Source organism: Ostrinia nubilalis, chromosome 10 (genome assembly GCF_963855985.1).
Source record: "Ostrinia nubilalis chromosome 10, ilOstNubi1.1, whole genome shotgun sequence".
Classification (NCBI taxonomy): Eukaryota; Metazoa; Arthropoda; class Insecta; order Lepidoptera; family Crambidae; genus Ostrinia; species Ostrinia nubilalis.
In genome coordinates, this window is record NC_087097.1 from 14,734,434 (window position 1) to 14,754,701 (window position 20,268).

The window sequence follows — 20,268 nt, forward strand, 5'->3', positions numbered from 1 at the left end:
TGTTTTAAATTTTTTTAATCGTTATTTATTATTTCTATACAAATAGAACTGTACAGATAATTTTTTAAATTATTATTTACCACATACTTGCTTTCACGATAACTTTTTACAAAAGTGAAAACTATCACGCACGGAATAAACGAGATCGCGCGCTCGACCGCTCACCTACCGCACGACGCGACGCGACACGACGCGACGCGGCGCGACACGACGCGACCCCGCGCGACACGACGCGACGCGTCGGGCCACGGCCCCGGCCGCCCATTGCCGTACCATTGTACGAGTACTGTACTGTCTGGCAGTAAGTTGTATTGCTCTCGACGAGTCCGGCCGCTCTCTCACCCGCCCCTGCCTTGGCGCTAATAATTTATCACAAAATAAATAAGTACAATTTAAATATCGTAAGTCTAATCACCGAAATATATTACAAGAAGCGTGGCAGTGATTCACGTACGCTACGATTTAAGCTTTTGTTCAATTTAAATGCACTAAATGTATAATATACACGACTCGATGACGTTCCACGGAGCGGAGTGAGAGAGCGCGCCGCCTTAGCGCATCTAATGAAATCACACTGGAGATCCTACGGTATTTATATTTAGGCCTAAATCACGAATACGACTGCTGTACGAGCTTCATACAAAATCGCGTCATATAAAAACGGTGCGTCGATCGTATAGCAAACACGTCAGTTAATCACATACAACCGCCACGCAGTTCAATAAATACAGTCTATTACGATGTGGTAAACAATTTTATTGTAACATTTTTAAAAACTGTCGGTACATCAGCTGTACGCGTGAGTTAGCACTTAAATTAATTCCGAACTATTCCAAATTGCTCACTATACACAAGATTAAAACAAAAGTCCAGGGACCGGCCCGCCTGCCCGCGGGACTCGTGGCTTCCATATTCGAGCGTCATCATCGTGGCCGCACACCACGCACTCGCCGAAACGGATGAGGAGAGAAAGCGCAATTCCAATCAGGTTCCACTTCCTCTTCATGTGATGTCGAATCTACAGTATTATAAAAACGTTCATTCACCGGACAGTCAACTCTTTACATTCCATCACGGAAGCGACGTGTCCAAATTTGCCAGTTCAAAACGCGTCAGTCGTTGGTTTTTGAGCTGCCAAATTTACTGCGTCAGCTCCTACAGCAATCGTGTATATGACAAATAATAAGAAAGGCACTGGCTCAGCTTTAAATAGGTCGCTTCCTCCCCCCATCGGGGCGGTTTTCGTGGCGGAGCGTGCGGGTCCGACTCGTCACAGACTCGTCACGCGCGGGCGGCCCGGTCGCGTCACGCCACTGTGATGTCATCAAATATAACGGGCTTATCTACATTATCTTACAACATCTAGCGCTAACGAGGCCTATCGGGAAAAATTAAAGTGTGGCGCGAGCGACGACCGAGCGGCCCGGCGCCGGCGGCAGGCGAGCGAGCCCCGGGCGCCTATATATCAATATCACATTGTTTTTAATAATAATAATCCCGCGAACGGCCGAAACCGATCATCGCGTCGCGTGATATCTTTCGCGCGCTCGTTTCTCGATGCCGATTCGTTAAAACGCTCGTTTTCTACAATATAAAAAACTGCCAGAAATGCGAAGTTCACTCGACGACGGCCGCGTCGGGACACATGCCGGGTAGTTCACTGAGTCACCACAGAGACATCGTTCACATCGTTACAAAAATACTGTCGTACAACGGAATGGAGGCAGCGTCGCGGCGGCGGGGCCCCCGCGCTCGGGCGGGCGTGGCCCCCGGGGCGCGTGGCCCCCGCGAGGCGTGGCCCCCGGGGCGGCGGCGCGTGGCCCCCGGCGCGCCGCGCGCTCAGTTCAAGTCGCGGTCCTCTAAGTACTTATACTCGAACGTGAAGCCCTCCTTCTTTCTCTGGCCCCACTTTTCGTAGTCAAAGTAGATATATGTGCCCTGAAACAAGATAACGAGCGGTTAGGTGAAGAAGTCAATCATATCAGCGTTCAACTATAACGAGGAATAGATGGTTAATTTAGTGCGCGAAAAACAATGGTATGTTTCTTTTAAACCAATAAACAGGCTATCTTATTGTTTTAAGGGTCGCTACGGCCACGAATTAAGGACCTGTCGCACTGACAGAGAGCAATGTAGAACTCAAGCCTCAGCAGTCTTGTAGAATGGCATAAATGACCAATTTTCTGCTCGAGACTAGCTTGGTGCGCGAATTGGAACTCTAAAACTTCAAAATACATCCTCACCTGCTCGTACTCCTCGTTGATGACCTTGGGCTCCTCGTGGCGCTGGAACCACATCATGTACTTGGTGTGGAAGCGCCAGCTCTGCTCCTTGAGCGCCTTGGCGGCGAGGTACTGCGCCTTGGTGCCTCCATGTATCACCACAGGCACACGTGACGTCACTCACCTGCTCGTACTCCTCGTTGATGACCTTGGGCTCCTCGTGGCGCTGGAACCACATCATGTACTTGGTGTGGAAGCGCCAGCTTTGCTTCTTGAGCGCCTTGGCGGCGAGGTACTGCGCCTTGGTGCCTTCCATGTAGTAGAACACGAAGAACAGCGTCTCTGTCGACAGTCGCTGGAAGAATTCCACCGACTCCGAGTGTGGCAGGAGCACCTGGAATGCAATCAACTAACATTTATTACTTCTGAAGATTCTGAAGAAACTGACGAATAATGGACAAGTTTTGTGATGTTGAAAACATTAGATTTCACTGAATGGGATTAAAATATAGACCAAAACTAAAGTCGGTGAAGTTATTTTTGAAATCCATCAATAAATGGCTGAGAAATTAATGGATCTGTCAACAGCACTGGACCAGGGGTGATTTACTCTTTGTACTTTAATGACTGTCGTGACTACTTCGAATGAAAATAGCGCGAATTTTGTTATGCGCAACTTTGGGGCCCTATAACTTTTGTATTTGTAGAGATATTTTCATGATTCTTTCACAATTATAATTAGTTTTACTTATATTCAACTCAAGTTTTATTAAAAGAAAAAAATTGGAAACTTGTCAATTGACGGAAGAAACTCAGTTGCTTTTATCATCGTTTCGAACTACTATGTTCTTCTGATTAATTTCGTTGCGGGTCCAATGACAGTTTAACCTTCCCCCGGGACAAACTTGACCTTCGTTGATTGGGTTTTTATGGCGGTCAAGCTGTAGATCCTGGCTACACAGGAGTTGCAGCGGTGGGAACGAGAGGTGGGAATAGTCCCGTATCATCGTTTCATTAGACTTTTCTATCGTCTAGCTCGTGGTTTCAAAGTAAGAGTCTCAACTTGATTGTCAGATAAGATAGATGTACATTCATCGAATTATGTAATTACACAGGCCTGCAAAATGAGGGTCATAACTTCCTCTCTGGAATTTGATAGCTGATTCTAAGGTATTTTGGTGCGCTGATTACGAATATGTACTTAGTTTTTCTCTATCACCTCCAGATTTTTCAAAAAAAGGTACAGGTAGAAAATAGGAAAAAATCACAAGTTTTCACATAAAAAAATATATATTTAAAGAAGTACATTACTTTTAACTTAAAAGACTACTAAAATATAATGATAACTATTTACTAGTCTAAATTACATGTAAATTTTATTTGTGAAACCTAGTCCTTTTTTTTCCTGGAAGCTTCGGTTGTTAGATTTTCGCTTAAATTTCCGGTTTGGATATTCGTGCTTCAATAACCAAGAATAGTCCGTTATTATGCTAGTATTACATCTTTCTTGATACCGGACTTCAAGCTCTTTCAAATCTTGGTGAAATCTTTTGCCTTGTTCTTTGCTAACGGCTCCTAGATTTTCTGGGAATTAATCAATGTGCGAATTAAGGAAATTAAGTTTAATGCTCATGTTACAACCCATTACACCAAAACTTGCAATCATTTTGGCCACTATTTCTTTATAGTCGGAGCATAGACATATCCATAGCATAGGCGAAACGATTTTGAAGCAATTTTTCTATCCTTTTGACCACTTGCGAAGTTCTAATAAACAAGCCGTACAAATTTAATGAGGAGTCCAAGTTTTGTCTTGGTTACTTAAAACGTATCCAAAATAACTTTTGTAAATATTTTTCACAAAATCTGTAATGCTGTATCGTTGTTTTATCATCATAAATTTCCCGCAAATATTACAAAAACTGGTCGGAGAATGTAAACAAATTTGCGATGACATTTTAAAGTTTATGTTGCAAGATCCGCAGTTCAACAACATAATTTGCTAAATCACTTATACAAAAACCCTTTGGTTTATCTTTATTACACCTTTTTCTAATAATATTTACAACAATTAGGTAAATTACCTATTCATTTTGTATGAATGAGCTCATTACGAAATTAAGCCAAAATACCCCTTTTTCGACATGTTTAATGCGAATTACATATACTCATTAGGTATTAATTAACAAATTACTGATTTGCATTAATTTCTATGTCCCCTTACACTAATTAAATGCAATAAAAATGAAGCTAAAGTAATTTAAAGACGTTTTATAAATTTTAAAATGTAGGCGCTCAGACATTTTTGAGCAAAATCTTAAATATTCAATATCAAAAATTCCTGACGTGATGGAATTTTTTTATTATTTTTCTCGTAATCAGCACATCAGAAACTATAGAAAACGTTACTCAGATTTCAAAGAGGAAAACCATTGCAGACCTGTGTTATTTACAGTTCGGTTAGCAGTCTTTCCCAAAGTGGGCGATAACGCCCCCTTGTGGGCGCTGCAGGCTTAAAGGGGGGCGGTAAGAGACCCAGAAAAAAAATCGGGACGTTGTGTAGAGGCTTGGGAGGCGTCATCTACTAGGAGGACTCTTAGACATCGACTGAGCTCGACTCTCGACTACAAAAATGGGGGGCGCTAAAAAAGAATTTATTCTCATAGTGGGCAGTAGACTAAATAAGTTTGGGAACCACTGGGTTAGGACATTGCATGGTTTTGAATATTGTGTATTGCGCGGAAACAAACTATGTATGTAAAAACGGTGGTGTAATTAATACTGTGCAGTATTTTAACTGCCTGAATAATAATAAAAACTAAATGCTTATTCATGTATTTCCTCCGCCATTTTCCGCAGTTTGGCACCTCACGTCACACATCATTTTACCGAAGTCAGCCCTATGGCTTCGGCGCAGTACCGATCACTGACGTTTGTCAACAAAATGGTGCTTGACTCTTGAGACAGGCTAAATTACACCATATTGTTAATGACATTGAGCATACATTTTTTTAAATACCTTCGCGAAGTAAAACTTCTGTACGTAGTACTTATTATTATTCTGTGGTCTTACCTGATTGTAGTAGATGGGCGTCTGGCAGATGTTGCGCGGTAGGTACGCGCGCGCCCGCTCGGAGTCCGACGGGTGCGGCATGTGGTAGAACGACGACTCCATCATCTGGAACTGTAGCTGGTGCTCCTGGGGACAAACACAATACTCATTCTTTAACAGTTTTCAAAACTTATAACAGCAGGGGGATTCTACCGTCACGGGTGGGACACTTGTACCTTCATTTTCAGTATGTGTAAGTAATTTAGGGTAATCATATCAATGATATCAAATTGGATTATACAGTGTGAGTCACGTTAAAGTGTACATATGAAAATAGATGAAACTAGACCTATTTTTATCGACAAAAAAGAGGTCAAAAAATTTTTGAGATTTTTTTTTAATTTTTTATAGAATTTTTTTTCTTCCAATTACTTATTGTAAAGAAAACGTAATAACTTTTAAACTAAACGGTATATCCTGATAAAATAAAAACAGTAATAATGCTAAATAACAGGCGATACTAAAAAAATACATAAAACACACAAAAAATGCCAACAAATAATAAAAAATGATACTTTTTGAAAAAAATCTGCTTTTCAATTCGTGTTTTTTTGGTTATTTGACAAATTTCTCCAAAAAATGCCCCTATAACAGGTGGTTTTTATTACTTTGTATTATTCTCTATCGTATTACCTTCGTAAAACCAAAAATCGCATGTCTCTATCCCTATCACAACATTTGCTATGATCGTTTGAACAAAGGCCTGCCACAACATTATTCTTCGCTACAGGTAGAGACAATTTTAATTTTAACTAAAATGCTTATTTTACTTCGAAATCTTTTGTTTTTATTTGAAATCTAACTTGTCTTTATCAAAATTACAAATCTAGAGCCATTTTCAGTTTCGTTGTTAATAAAGCGTTGAATGGCGCGCCCGGAGTGGCTTAGTTCAAACGATCATTACAAACGTTGTGATAGGGATAGAGACATGCGATTTTTGGTTCTACGAAGGTAATACGATAGAGAATAATACAAAGTAATAAAAATCACCTATTTAGGGGCATTTTTTGGAGAAATTTGTCAAATAACCAAAAAAACACGAATTTAAAAGCAGATTTTTTTCAAAAAGTATCATTTTTTATTATTTGTTGGCATTTTTTGTGTATTTTATGTATTTTTTTAGTATCGCCTGTTATTTAGCATGACTACTGTTTTTATTTTATCAGGATATACCGCTTAGTTTAAAAGTTATTACGTTTTCTTTACAATGAGTAATTGGAAGAAAAAAAATTCTATAAAAAATTAAAAAAAAAACAAAAAAAATTTTGACCTCTTTTTTGTCGATAAAAATAGGTCTAGTTTCATCTATTTTCATATGTACACTTTAACGTGACTCACACTGTATACAAAATAACAAACTAACCTATGTACTTTTATAGTAACAGTAGAGACGGGGATAACACCATATAATATTAAATAAAAAAGACAGTAAATGTTTGCCACGGGTGGGACAGAAATGTGACATTCTTGTTTAAATTGATTAAACTTTTTAATGCAAATTACGATATTTCTTTGAGATAATAAACTGAACATAACATATGAATAGAAAATAATGCCCTATGATTCAGACATTTTTTTACAAAAATTAAATAAAGTGTGTCACGGGTGGGACTCACAATGTCACGGGTGGGACACGTACGATTTACTAGGCAAAATAAGCCGCATATAAGTTTTTTTTCTTGATAATATGGATGCTAAAGTTTCATAATCAGAGTCACTCTCAGATCATAGAAGGGAATAGATGTGAAACGGGGGCGTGGCGCGTGTCTCCGCGATATGCCCAGAAACGAACATCGGCCGCGTAGCTAGGTTAGTCGCGATTCAGTCGTACTAAGGAAATGTTCTCCGATATTTTGGATAATGCGTCGTTACGTGCAAAAAAAACAAGTGAAACGAAGAACTACAGGAACAATGGAGTCATTTACTACATGTAAGTATTGCAAATCCATTGGTATTTTGCTTATAAATAAAAAAAACTAAACATTTTTACGAACGAATTCAGTGCCGTAACAGTTACTGCGATATCGAAATCAGTGGTGATAAAAATTCTAACACACTTTTACATTGACGATTTAGTTAGCAACCACTTTATGTCATGCTCAACTACTGCGCAATGTATTTAATTTCTTCCGATATCCACTGTCGTGTGAAAATACACAGTACGGCCGCATGTGCCGGTCGTAACATAGTGCCGTGCTCGTGTTCTAATGCGGTTTCCTATTATCGATAAATAGAAGTAAATTATAATTTTCTATTTTGTAATTTTAAATAAAAAAATGATGTGTTACTTGCGATTATAAGATTTTACAAAAAAAAAATAACAGTAGAAGTAATTAGTAACTGTCAACTATGTAATTACTATAAGAGCTAGTTGAAAGCCTAATATAGGCATTATTTTTGATAAACATATTATGCGGTACGCAGATCGCTATAATTAAAAAGTAAATGCGTGATAGTAGTTAATAATAACGTATAATAATAAAAAGGTTTTCATACATAAGCATTTTGTGAAATCAGTTTCGAGCCTTGCCCCTAGCGATTTAAAGTATCGATATCTTGTCGACTCCATTTTGTCTTTGTTCTCTCACTAGTTTTCAAAGTGTGCGTCACGTCACGCGGCCATTGATTGGCCATAAGGCATGCCTTCTGGCCAATCACAGCACTTTTAAGCCGGTTGCACATGTTGTCGTAGACTCTCAGTCGCTTTGTTTTTACACAGTTGAATGTGTGTGTGGGAGCTGTGGTGGGGGAAATGTGGGGACACTGGTTCTCGTTGTAGTTACGCGCGACTTCATATCTATTCTCTTTCTATGATCTGAGGAGTCACTCCAGCTGCTTGAGTCTGTATCAGAGTATATATTTGCTTAATAGCTTTGCATCTTGTCAGATCTGAATCAGCAGTAGTACCCATAAATAAGTCTTTGAAAAAGTGGAGCGACTGTATTGAATTTTAAGAACAATAACAGTTGCAAGTTCAAATCACAACTGACGCCACAGTGTTGGCAACTTTACGTAAGGTTCGTTTATCAATGTTTGCAACTTAATAAAAAATTAAAATAAATAAATATACTAATATTTTTTGAAGTAGCGTGAAATTCAAAGTATTTTGTATCGATAAATATAATAATTGATAATATAAAACAAAACTTTAAAAAAAAGTTCAAGGTTTACTTTTTCGTAGAATCCCCCAGCAATTATTCTGAAAATTTTGACCTTTTTCATATTGTGAGACTAAACTTCAAAAATCAAAGTAACAAAGAATTCTTTGACGACATTACTTAGCACTATCCTGGTAAAAAATGGAAGTATCTGTTTATTGCTTAATATTCTGCTATTATGGTATGGCTTTAGTAGGTATTTTCTGTATTGTTGTAACTTTTTTCATATATCGTATGTTACTGTCTTGGATTGTATTTTGATATGCTATTTGTGAAAACTATGTAAGGCATTCTTGAACTTAACCGCCTCATCTATTAATATTACATATATTTTATGCTGTTTGTTTTCCATAAAATAAATAAATAAATTACATCAACTTATTGTAAATAAGAAATTTTTGCCGGAGCAAAATAAAAAATAGATATTTAAATTGACAACAATTTATTGTGATTGACACAAATATTTAAAAAGAAAAATTAAGGGATGGGTCGTTGGGCCGTTTGTTTGTGGAAATCGGTAAGTATTCAATCTTGCCAAAAAAAGGTGTTACAGTACCCCCTCACCCACCAGAATTTTACGAGTATAACGAGAAAAATTCACGCTGGCCCTCCAGCATCAAACTATCATACAGAAACAGAATCACCACAATACACAACAAAAAAAACTAACACCTCAACAAAACTTCAATCTACCCTACAGAATTCTTAAATCTCGGAGCTACGCTACGAACATGCGTACTCCGCCAAACCACATCATCCTCTTTAAACACTACGTCTCTCAGACGCCTATCACAACAATCAGCATCTCGCAAGTGAGATTTCCTCAATTGCTTATCTACTTTAAAGTCAAACACCTTCCGTCGAGACCTGGGCAGTGGACCAACAAAACCAACGCTGACACACTGGAAGGGTCTACGACGAACCTTCGGTTTTCCAAACAAACCAGGAGTGGTTTGATTCGGATGTTTGAAATCCCTAGCAACATCAGTCAACTTCTGAGACACGACTGCCTCAGCATGCCTAAGCATCGAATCCCTCCGATTCACAAGTCGCAAAACATCAGGCGCTATCTGAAAAGCTTTCCAGAAGTTGATGCCAAACAACAAAGACGACGAAACTCCAGGAACCACATAAAACTTTATAACCTTCAACACATCATTCACTACGACAGGTAAAAACATATATCCGACCGTAGGGGAAGTAGTACCATTCGCCGCTACCACAGCATCCGTATCCGATTTATACAACTCACCCAGATGAGAAAAATAATTCACAGCAGAACCACCAACAATAGAAACTTCCGCTCCAGAATCCAACAATCCAGAACACGGAACACCACCAATCTCAACATCTAAATAAGGACGTGCGTCCTGACAATCATCTGGTCGGACCGTCGCAACATTAGCTTTGCAATTCTTTGAGAATGCACGCACAAAATCACACCAAGCACGCCACTCTTCAACAGGCGTAACATCAAAACGACGGTCCGTCGCCACGCGTTTTGTGACTCCAGAAACCTTTACGTCCTTCTGGCGCACACACTTCGGACAATTGGCAGCGGTCACGCCCTTCTCACCACAACGATAACAAATAATAACGTGAGGCGCCTTACAATCACGGAGCGTGTGGTCCTTCACACGGCAACGCACGCAAAACTTCTCCATGCTCGGATTTTTAACCACTGCCTCGCACCTCGGGCGAGCAGACTTACCTTTGTAGGCCAGGTCAGGGGCGACAGCATTCTGTACACTGCGCGGGGGTTCAGCGAAGGATTCCGCCCTCTGTCTCGCCGCTTCCAACTGCCTACAATGCCTCTTCAAGTCGGCCCACGATTTTATTTCTACATTGACCAAAGGAACGGAGTAAGATGGCCTAATGTTGAACTTGACCAAGCTCAACTTCTCTTCCTCGTCCAAAGGTTTACGCAACCTCGAAAAGTAATTTTGCATCAGGCTTAGATAACTACATATGGATTCGTCGGGACCTTGGGTCCTCGAACGAATCTCCTGCAACAAACGATGATCATAGTCGTAGGGCAAATACTCTTCCAGCAACGACGCCTTTAAATCCTCCCAACTATTTAGTTGGTCACGAGTACCTCGGTACCAAAATAGAGCCTCATCTGTAAATAACTCAACTGCCGAGTTGAATAATTTCTCCCTCGAAATATTCCGAGACAGACACAACTCCTCAATCCTAACAATAAAATTCTGCACACTGTCTTTCCCATTAAACCTCAAATTCAAAGAATGAACACACGCATTACAATTCACCGGTTTGACCATTGACGACTCATTCGCAGCCAAACCAGCGACCCTAGATACTTCCTCCTCAGCAGGTTGGAAATCATAACTACTAACGAATGTGTGCGTCATACGGTCGATCCGTTTTAAAAGTGGGATGAGACGCTCCTCCAGCTGTTCCCTCAAAGTCCTATCACTCTCCTCTTTAGCTTCAACACGGCTTAACCTATGGAAGACGTGGTTTCCTAAAGTCTGCACTCTATTTAGCTTTTTGAGTAATAGGGGCTTCTTATTACACAGCTCCTCAAGCTCGTCTAATTTGGAGGAAATAGTTCTCAGCTCAGCCAGCGCATCTCCCTCGAACTCACTCACCTCGTCGCTAGGTATATCCTGAGCCAAACGTTTAATTTGAGCACGCAACAACGGTACAGTTCGCTCAGGCACAGCATCACGGATCACAACTTCGTAAACCAATTCGTCTTTGTTCAAAAGATTGAAACGGATAGGGCGTTCCTCCTTCATATCGAATTATCAAAATGTTAATTTTAACAAAAAGTAAAGTAAGTTACAATATTTTAACTAATCTTAGTTAAACACTAACACATCATAATCATACTCAACACAGTATCACAACAGCGTCAGAAACAAAAAAAATTAAGATGACCAACCAATCCGTCACTGAGCAATAGACCAGTGCCAGGGAGAACCTCCACGGACCCAACAACGTCCCTGTTCGGGCGCCATGTAAATAAGAAATTTTTGCCGGAGCAAAATAAAAAATAGATATTTAAATTGACAACAATTTATTGTGATTGACACAAATATTTAAAAAGAAAAATTAAGGGATGGGTCGTTGGGCCGTTTGTTTGTGGAAATCGGTAAGTATTCAATCTTGCCAAAAAAAGGTGTTACATTATGTACCTTATGCCACAGCAGTGACGAAAAAATAAAATTCAAGATTGTTAGACATTTATAGATCGTTTCGTCAACGATGACGCACCAATTTTTGGTTGAGGAAGCGCGGGGTGCGGGGATATTGATCCGAGCAATCCGAGCGTCATTATTGTAGTGTGCGTGTGCACTCATAGATTAGCGTGTACCGATAACACTCAAACATTAGCGGAAGAATAGTGGGGCGCGTCTTCATGGATAACACAATCTATCTATACATGCGGTATGCCCCTCCCACGTCAAAAAGGGGGTCAAATTAACAGTCAAAACTTGATATAATATCCAACTCAAATCAATATCAAAAGTCAAAATCTTAGCGTAATTTTAATCCACAATATTTCATTTCCAACATAAAATTGCAGGTTAGCGCTTAACTCAAGTTAGTGCCTGAGGCATGGGAGCGGCACGGGAAGGCGATTTCGTGACGGTCAAACGTCAGCAAGACAAGATTTGTATGCCCTGGCACGTCATAGTATGTCAATGTCACCGCTCCTATTCCTCAGGCGCTGATTGAGTTAAGCGTCAGACCTTAGCAGCTATTTAAAAAAATTAAAATAAGTACTCACAGAAGTAAGTGGTAACGGCCCTAGTGGCGCGACGCCTAATAACGGCGGAATGTGCGCCTGCGCAACAGACACGCCTCTCCGCACGTTCTGCAATGAGAAACAACATTATTAAAATTAGTCATACTATGGCTACGACCGAATAGTCGTGGGGTCAGCACTGTTACCGACCGATGGATTCATGCAGTCCGCATATGTGTCTGAGGTAAATGTTAGCACTGCAACAAGATTGCAGTGTGTACATTTTTAGAGCCGCTATTATTTACTTTTCTGATGAGTAGGGTTTCAGAGATGCCGCGAGAAGCATTTTGATAGACCAGGTTGGGTTCTATACTATGACACCGCGACGCGGTGAAAGCAACTAATTCTGTTCTCCGCTAACGGTGCGCGTGAATACATTCGCGCGCCGCCGCCACGGGTCCTCCTTTAGCCGCCACCAAACACCTCTGTATCTAGTGGCCGAGGACCCTAAGAGATCATGGAGATGGTAGTGTCTCCTGCGGTGTCCTGGGCGTCGATAACGGTCCTATGGGATCCAGGCCTACAACACTCGCCTGGTGCGGCGTGTCGAGCCTAGCGTACTGCGCAAAGCTCCCGAGTGATGTCGCACTCGCCGGGAAGCCTCGTTCACTAGCTAGAACACCTCGCTTACTTGCCGGGACGTCTCGCTTACTCGCCGGGGCGTCTCGCTTACTCGCCGGGACGTCTCGCTCACACGCAGGGACGTAGCTTACTTGCCGGGATGTCGTGCTTACTCGCCGGGAAGTCTCGTTTACTCGCCAGGACGTCTCGCTTTCGCCGGGACGTAGCTTACTCGCGGCGACATAGATTACTCGTCCTCCTCGCTCACTCGCCGGGCCGCCTCGCTCGCTCGCCGGGCGGCCTCGCTCACTCGCCGGGCAGCCTCGCTCGCTCGCCGGGCCTATAACAACGGCCTCCTGCGCCATGCTCTCGAGCGAGGCCGCGCTTGCCGGGCCGCCTCGCTCACTCGCCGGGCCTACAACAACACTCGCCTGGTGCGGCGCGTCGAGCCCCGCGCGCTGCACGGCCTCCTGCACCATGCTCTCGAGCGAGGCCGCACTCGCCGGGAAGCCTCGCTCACTCGCCGGGCCGCCTCGCTCACTCGCCGGGCGGCCTCGCTCACTCGCCGGGCCTGCAACAACACTCGCCTGGTGCGGCGCGTCGAGCCCCGCTCGCTGGACGGCTTCCTGCGCCATGCTCTTGAGCGAGGCCGCGCTCGCCGGGCCGCCTCGCTCACTCGCCAGGCCGCCTCGCTCACTCGCCGGGCGGCCTCGCTCACTCGTCGGGCCTACAACAACACTCGCCTGGTGCGGCGCGTCGAGCCCCGCGCGCTGCACGGCCTCCTGCACCATGCTCTCGAGCGAGGCCGCACTCGCCGGGAAGCCTCGCTCACTCGCCGGGCCGCCTCGCTCACTCGCCGGGCGGCCTCGCTCACTCGCCGGGCCTGCAACAACACTCGCCTGGTGCGGCGCGTCGAGCCCCGCTCGCTGGACGGCTTCCTGCGCCATGCTCTTGAGCGAGGCCGCGCTCGCCGGGCCGCCTCGCTCACTCGCCAGGCCGCCTCGCTCACTCGCCGGGCGGCCTCGCTCACTCGTCGGGCCTACAACAACACTCGCCTGGTGCGGCGCGTCGAGCCCCGCTCGCTGCACGGCCTCCTGCGCCATGCTCTCGAGCGAGGCCGCGCTCGCCGGGCCGCCTCGCTCACTCGCCGGGCCTGCAACAACACTCGCCGGGCGGCCTCGCTCACTCGCCGGGCGGCCTCGCTCGCTCGCCGGGCCTACAACAACACTCGCCTGGTGCGGCGCGTCGAGCCCCGCTCGCTGCACGGCCTCCTGCGCCATGCTCTCGAGCGAGGCCGCGCTCGCCGGGCCGCCTCGCTCACTCGCCGGGCGGCCTCGCTCACTCGTCGGGCCGCCTCGCTCACTCGCCTTGCGGCCGCGCTCGCTCGCCGGGCCTACAACAACACTCGCCTGGTGCGGCGCGTCGAGCCTAGCGCACTGCGCAAAGCTCCCGAGTGATGTCGCACTCGCCGGGAAGCCTCGCTCACTCGCCGGGCCGCCTCGCTCACTCGCCGGGCCGCCTAGCTCACTCGCCGGGCGGCCTCGCTCACTCGCCGGGCGGCCTCGCTCACTCGCCGGGCGGCCTCGCTCGCTCGCCGGGCAGCCTCGCTCGCTCGCCGGGCGGCCTCGCTCACTCGCCGGGCCTACAACAACACTCGCCTGGTGCGGCGCGTCGAGCCCCGCCCGCTGCACGGCCTCCTGCGCCATGCTCTTGAGCGAGTCGCGCTCGCCGGGCCTACAACAACACTCGCCGGGCCGCCTCGCTCACTCGTCGGGCGGCCTCGCTCACTCGCCGGGCGGCCTCGCTCGCTCGCCGGGCCTACAACAACACTCGCCTGGTGCGGCGCGTCGAGCCCCGCTCGCTGCACGGCTTCCTGCGCCATGCTCTTGAGCGAGGCGGTGCCGCCCGCGTCGGCCGCGCGCGCCGTGCTCGAAGCCGCGCTCGCCGTCGACGCTTCGCTCACTCGCCCACTGGAAACAGGTTAAGATACAGTCAGTACAGGATATGTGAGCAAATTGATAGTGAAGAACGGTGCTATGAGAAATGTGACTTTTATCATTTAGGCCAACAGAAATATAGCCCCTAAGATGTAAGCGGGTTTGCGTCACACGCAGTAACGTTTTTTTTAACAAGTCGCGCAACTCATTCACCTCAGACGCTCAGACCCCATTGAAACATGGGAGACGGTTTTCCACAGACTAACTTTTATTTTTAAATAGCATAGACAAGACAGGAGACAGGTACACATAAATATACAGCCTACATTGGATGGCGCTAGTGTTTATAATTAATTATTTTGATATAGATCTAACACAGCACTGCGTAGATTCGACGTTAGGCAGCCGCAAAGCGAAGAGACGAAGACGTTTTAAAGTCGCAGTGAGGGTAAGTGTAAATGGTGCTGTCTAGCAAAATCAGACTGTATTTGCAAGTACAAATGTCCCATATCCATACGTACTTGTTGAGAGAGGACGCTCAAAGTACGATAGTGTGGGGGATACCTATATCAATGGTCGCGTATCCACGAGAGGCAGCCCCGGGCCAAGCGGCTGCCTCATCCCGCGACATAAATGGCTAGGCTCACGGCCTCAGGACGCGGCGTGCCACAGATTGAGGCAACGTTCCCACTTGCCAGCCTCGAGGCTGCCTCTAGTGTAACATACGTACTTGTTAAGTGCGTGGTGGTGTAACGTGGGTCCATTGAGAGCTAACCGCGCCGGCGAGGGCGGCGCGGGCGCGGGCGGCAGGGCGGGCGCGGCGCTGGTTGGCGTCGAGTTGGGAATCAACGTCACCGCTGAACTTTTACTGTTTTCTCACTCACTAATCTATAAGCTGACGTCACACTACTGCGAATGACTGTAATCACCAGTAGCGTCAACCTGTATTCCTTATTTTATGACGTTTTACGCGCACGTGTCCCATATTTATACGTACTTTTTGGGCGCGTGGTGATGCGGCGTGAGCGCAAGCTGCGAGGACACTGGCTAAACGATGACGTTCAAGACGCTATAGTCTGGTCTGCGAGCACGTAGAATTTTGTCCAATGACCCCAAGCTACCCACCCTTATCGCTCGCGCGTAACTATGTTGCTGTCGCGCTCGCACACTCACTGCGGGCGCCCGTCGCACAGTCGCGATAGCAATATAATTACGCGCGAGCGCTATGGATGAGTAGCTTGGGGTCATTGGACAAAATTTTACGTGCTCGCAGTCGGAGTTATATGTCAATGGTGCTGTCTAGAAAAACCACTGTATTTGCAAGTACAAATGTCCCATATCAATACGTACTTGTTGAGTGCGTGGTGTAAGCACCAGTGTGAGTGGTATCTAGAAGTCAATGATGCTGTCTTGCAGCGGTTACTGTCCTTCATACGTATTTGTTGAGCGCGTGTTAGTGTAGCGTAACGTGCACGTGACCCACACGTGTCCCATGTCCATACGTACTTGTTGAGCGCATAGTGGTGTAACGTAGGCCCGTTTAGCGCGAGCGGCGAGGACACTGTCGAAACGATGACGCTCGAGATGCTAGTGGAAACCTATAATGACAATGGTACTGTCTTGCAAAAACTGTTACTGTCCCTTATGAGTGCAATTTGCCCTAGGCAGCCGCAATTCCGCGCACACCTCCCGCGATTCGGCCAGTATAACCGCAAGGTTGGTATGGCCATGGGTGGTGGTGGGTTGTCCCTTATCTATACGTACTTGTTGAGTGCGTGGTGGTGTAACGTAGGTCCATTGAGAGCTAACGGCGCCGGCGAGGGCGGCGCGGGCGCGGGCGCGGGCGGCAGGGCGGGCGCCGCGCTGGTCGGCGTCGAGTTGGGAATCAACGTCACCGCTGAACTTTTGCTCAGTTTTCCCACTCACTAATCTTAAGCTGACGTCACACTACTGGCGAATGGCTGTCATCAGTAGCGTCAACCTGTATTCCTCATGACGTTTTACGCGCACGTGTCCCATATTGATAAGTATTTTTGAGCGCGTGGTGATGCGGCGTGGGCCCGTTGAACGCAAGCTGCGAGGACACTGGCTAAACGATGACGCTCGAAAGACGCTATAGTCTGGTCTGCGAGCACGTAGAATTTTGTCCAATGACCCCAAGCTACTCATCCTTATCGCTCGCGCGTAATTATATTGCTGTCGCGACTGTGCGACGGGCGCCCGCAGTAAGTGTGCGAGCGCGACAGCAACATAGTTACGCGCGAGCGATAAGGATGGGTAGCTTGGGGTCATTGGACAAAATTCTACGTGCTCGCAGACCGGGTTATATGTCAATGGTGCTGTATAGCAATACCAGCCTGTATTTGCAAGTACAAATGTCCCATATCCATACGTACTTGTTGAGCGCATGGTGGTGTAACGTGGGTCCGGTGAGCGCGAGCGGCGCCGGCGAAGGCGGCGCTAGAAAAAGCTTGTGTGGGACCCCCCATGAAATGGTGCTGTCTAGCAAAACTAGACTGTATTTGCAAGTACAAATGTCCCATATCCATACGTACTTGTTGAGCGCATGGTGGTGCAGTGTGGGCCCGTTGAGCGCTAGCGAGACGACGACGCTTGAAACCTATATGTCAATGGCTATAATATCAGACTGTATTTGCAAGTACAAATGTCCCATGTCCATATTATCCATACGTACTTGTTGAGTGCGTGGTGGTGTAACGTAGGTCCATTGAGAGCTAACGGCGCCGGCGAGGGCGGCGCGGGCGCGGGCGCGGGCGGCAGGGCGGGCGCCGCGCTGGTCGGCGTCGAGTTGGGAATCAACGTCACCGCTGAACTCTTTGACGTCTGGAAAACAAGGCTATTAGTAACATTTGAAACCAATACAGGGCGTGGTTTTGTAAAACAACGGCCATCTCGGTCGGTACTATACACGACACTGATGCCAAATAAAATATTAAAGAAAAAAAATCATGGAAAATTCCATGAAATCAGAAAAATGGTATTATTACGCGGGCGAGCTGTCGGTCAGTCTCCCCATTCTCTCGCGGAAGCGGCCGCATGTGCTCGGTGGTGTAATGGTACGCGGGGTCTCGAAAGTCGAAAGAAGACTTTTTGAACAAGGTTTTTTACTTATAAAGTAGTTGTAATTTCGTTGCGGGTCCAATGACAGTTAAACTTTCCCCCGGGACAAACTTGACCTTCATTGGTTGGGTTTTTGTGGCGGTCAAGCTGTAGATCCTGGCTACACAGGAGTTCCAGTAATGGGAACGAGAGGTGGGAATAGTCCCGTTATAAAGTAGTTGTTAAAATTACATTTATATTTTTCTTGTAATTACTTTCATGTGTACTACCACCTCCTGTGTATTGCTAAGCAAATCTGAAATTATTTCCATTCCCAAGAATTGCTAAAATAAAGTGGCAGTATGCAGCGCATATTCCTCGTTGAGCTGATGGCCGTTGGGGCAGAAAAGGCGACCACGGGCCAGAAGCCATAGCCTGGGCAGGCCCCCCACTAGATGGAACGACGATCTGGTGAAGGTCGCTGGAAGAACCTGAATGCGGGCAGCACAAGACCGATCGTTTTGGAAATCCTTGGGGGGAGGCCTTTGTCCAGCTGTGGATTATCTATAATTTCTAATGTCATCCTCATCATCATTTCAGTTACTGGACGTGCACTGCTGAACATAGGCCTCCTCCAAATTATTTTCAGATTGGCCGGGCCTATATCCAGCACCTTTTTGCTACTTTTATGTCGTCAGTCCACCTTTGTTTCAGCCACAGGACGTCCACTGCTGAACATAGGCCTCCCCTAATGATTTCAAAATTTCCAGGCCTGCATCCAGCGCCTTCCTGCTACAGTTATAAAGTCGTCCGTCCACATTGACCTCGTATTCCTATTTCTACAAATAACAACTCACCGGCACAGGTTGAACGGGCGGCGGTAAGTGCGGCGTGTGCGCAGGCGCACTCGACACGGGACCATTCTCCACTACTTCTGCAACAACAAACGCGCCCAGTCGTAAATGGATCGTGAAAATTGCATTTAAATTCGCGCGAAAAGAGGCTCAAAAATATTGCCAATCAGAGGTGGAATAGGGATGATGACTGGGTAATTAAATCGAAATTCTATTGAGTCCGTCAGACAGATAATTAGATAATGTTACTCATATTTTTTATTTTTTTCCATAATCCAATAATTACACAACAACAGTATTATATTGAGTTGAAATGTCGCGTGACGTCACTTTTGAGTAAAAATTCTACTCAAGTGTGACGTATCGCGCCATTTCAACTCGATGTAGCACTTATTATTTAATTATGAAAGAAAATAAAAAATATAAGTCTAATATTTTCTAATTATCTATCTGACGGACAAATAATTGAAATTTTGTCATCTAGCCTAGTGTGTAAAGCAATCGTTATCATTTGACAGTTCATAACGTACGATTATTCTGTCAAACGATAACTGACTTTATCGTACATTATGAAATGTCAAATGATTACGATTGCTTTACACAATTCCACCTCTGGTGAGAAGAACCAAAGCCTTTCGGATCGTTAGACACCAAACAACAGATTAAAACCCGGACGAGTTAACTACGCACCTGGGGGCCGTGACGTCACATCGACACTGGTACGAACGCGGGGAGACGTGCGGGAGAGTGCGAGGGAGAGTCGCATTCCGGCGAGGTGCGCAGTAGACTCGACCGGGTTGTAGGTTTCTTAAGTTTGGATTACAAATTGGCATATTAGTACATATTTATTTATTTATGCATATTGCTGTGAATGGTTATTGCAAAAAAAAAACGATTTACAAAAGATGGCGATTCTTATAACTTATTTTATGGTTCAAATAAATAATTGAAAAAAAAACTTAAAATACTAAAGCCTGGTCTGTGAGCACGTAGAATTTTGTCCAATGACCCCAAGCTACCCATCCTTATCGCTAGCGCGTAATTATGTTGCTGTCGCGCTCGCACACTCACTACGGGCGCCCGTCGCACAGTCGCGACAGCAACATAATTACGCGCGAGCGATAAGGATGGGTGGCTTGGGGTCATTGGACAAAATTCTACGTGCTCACGGACCAGGCTTTCGAAACATAAGAGTTTAATTAAATAACCTAGCATGTTAGATTCTAAAGTAAAGCTGGAGTTTTCCTTACTCTAGTAGTAAATATACAGTCAAATCAAATCAAAATTATCTTTGTTTGTATAGACTAATTAAATTAGTACTTACAAATCGTCAAATGCTCTTAAGGAGCCTACACTTGTCTCATTCTTTTTTTACCCTACCAGCGCTTCGAGACAAACATTTGCACAAAAGCCCATAAATCTAAATATTTTTACAATATCGCCGTTATTTCAACTACATACGACGACAAATTGCGTAGCTTGACATACCGTCATCAACTTTATATAGCCAACCCGCAAGGGGAGTGAGTCACATTAGTAGTACACATCGATACCTCTGGGCTCAAAGGTCGTAAAGGACAAAGTAC

General features: G+C 45.3%; 2 protein-coding genes across 6 annotated transcripts in view; both read right to left on the reverse strand.

The window, feature by feature from the left end:
• On the reverse strand, positions 1 to 16,641 carry LOC135075340 (CCR4-NOT transcription complex subunit 3-like). Of its 5 annotated transcripts, none has more exons than XM_063969774.1 (6): positions 16,533 to 16,641; positions 14,666 to 14,801; positions 12,253 to 12,339; positions 5,296 to 5,421; positions 2,407 to 2,616; positions 1 to 1,938 (listed from the first exon to the last, which is right to left on the reverse strand). In XM_063969774.1, exons 2-6 carry the CDS (start codon positions 14,711 to 14,713, stop codon positions 1,840 to 1,842), a joined length of 570 nt encoding a protein of 189 aa, XP_063825844.1. In that variant the 5' UTR covers positions 14,714 to 14,801; positions 16,533 to 16,641; the 3' UTR covers positions 1 to 1,839. The 5 variants fall into 5 exon arrangements, with proteins under 5 accessions (XP_063825844.1, XP_063825841.1, XP_063825842.1 ...); XM_063969771.1 differs by having other exon boundaries at positions 1,829 to 1,938; positions 2,244 to 2,616; positions 16,533 to 16,640; XM_063969772.1 differs by lacking the exon at positions 16,533 to 16,641 and adding an exon at positions 16,119 to 16,128 and having other exon boundaries at positions 1,829 to 1,938; positions 2,244 to 2,616.
• The window catches only part of LOC135075462 (CCR4-NOT transcription complex subunit 3-like), a 23,760-nt gene continuing 18,911 nt past the window's right edge, over positions 15,420 to 20,268 (reverse strand). The window contains exons 9-14 of the mRNA XM_063969902.1: positions 19,373 to 19,489; positions 18,686 to 18,762; positions 17,464 to 17,612; positions 17,165 to 17,380; positions 16,533 to 16,631; positions 15,420 to 15,591 (exon numbers count right to left, since the gene is read on the reverse strand). Coding sequence (XP_063825972.1) covers positions 15,420 to 15,591; positions 16,533 to 16,631; positions 17,165 to 17,380; positions 17,464 to 17,612; positions 18,686 to 18,762; positions 19,373 to 19,489 — 830 coding nt within the window. The remainder of the gene's footprint in view (positions 15,592 to 16,532; positions 16,632 to 17,164; positions 17,381 to 17,463; positions 17,613 to 18,685; positions 18,763 to 19,372; positions 19,490 to 20,268) is intronic.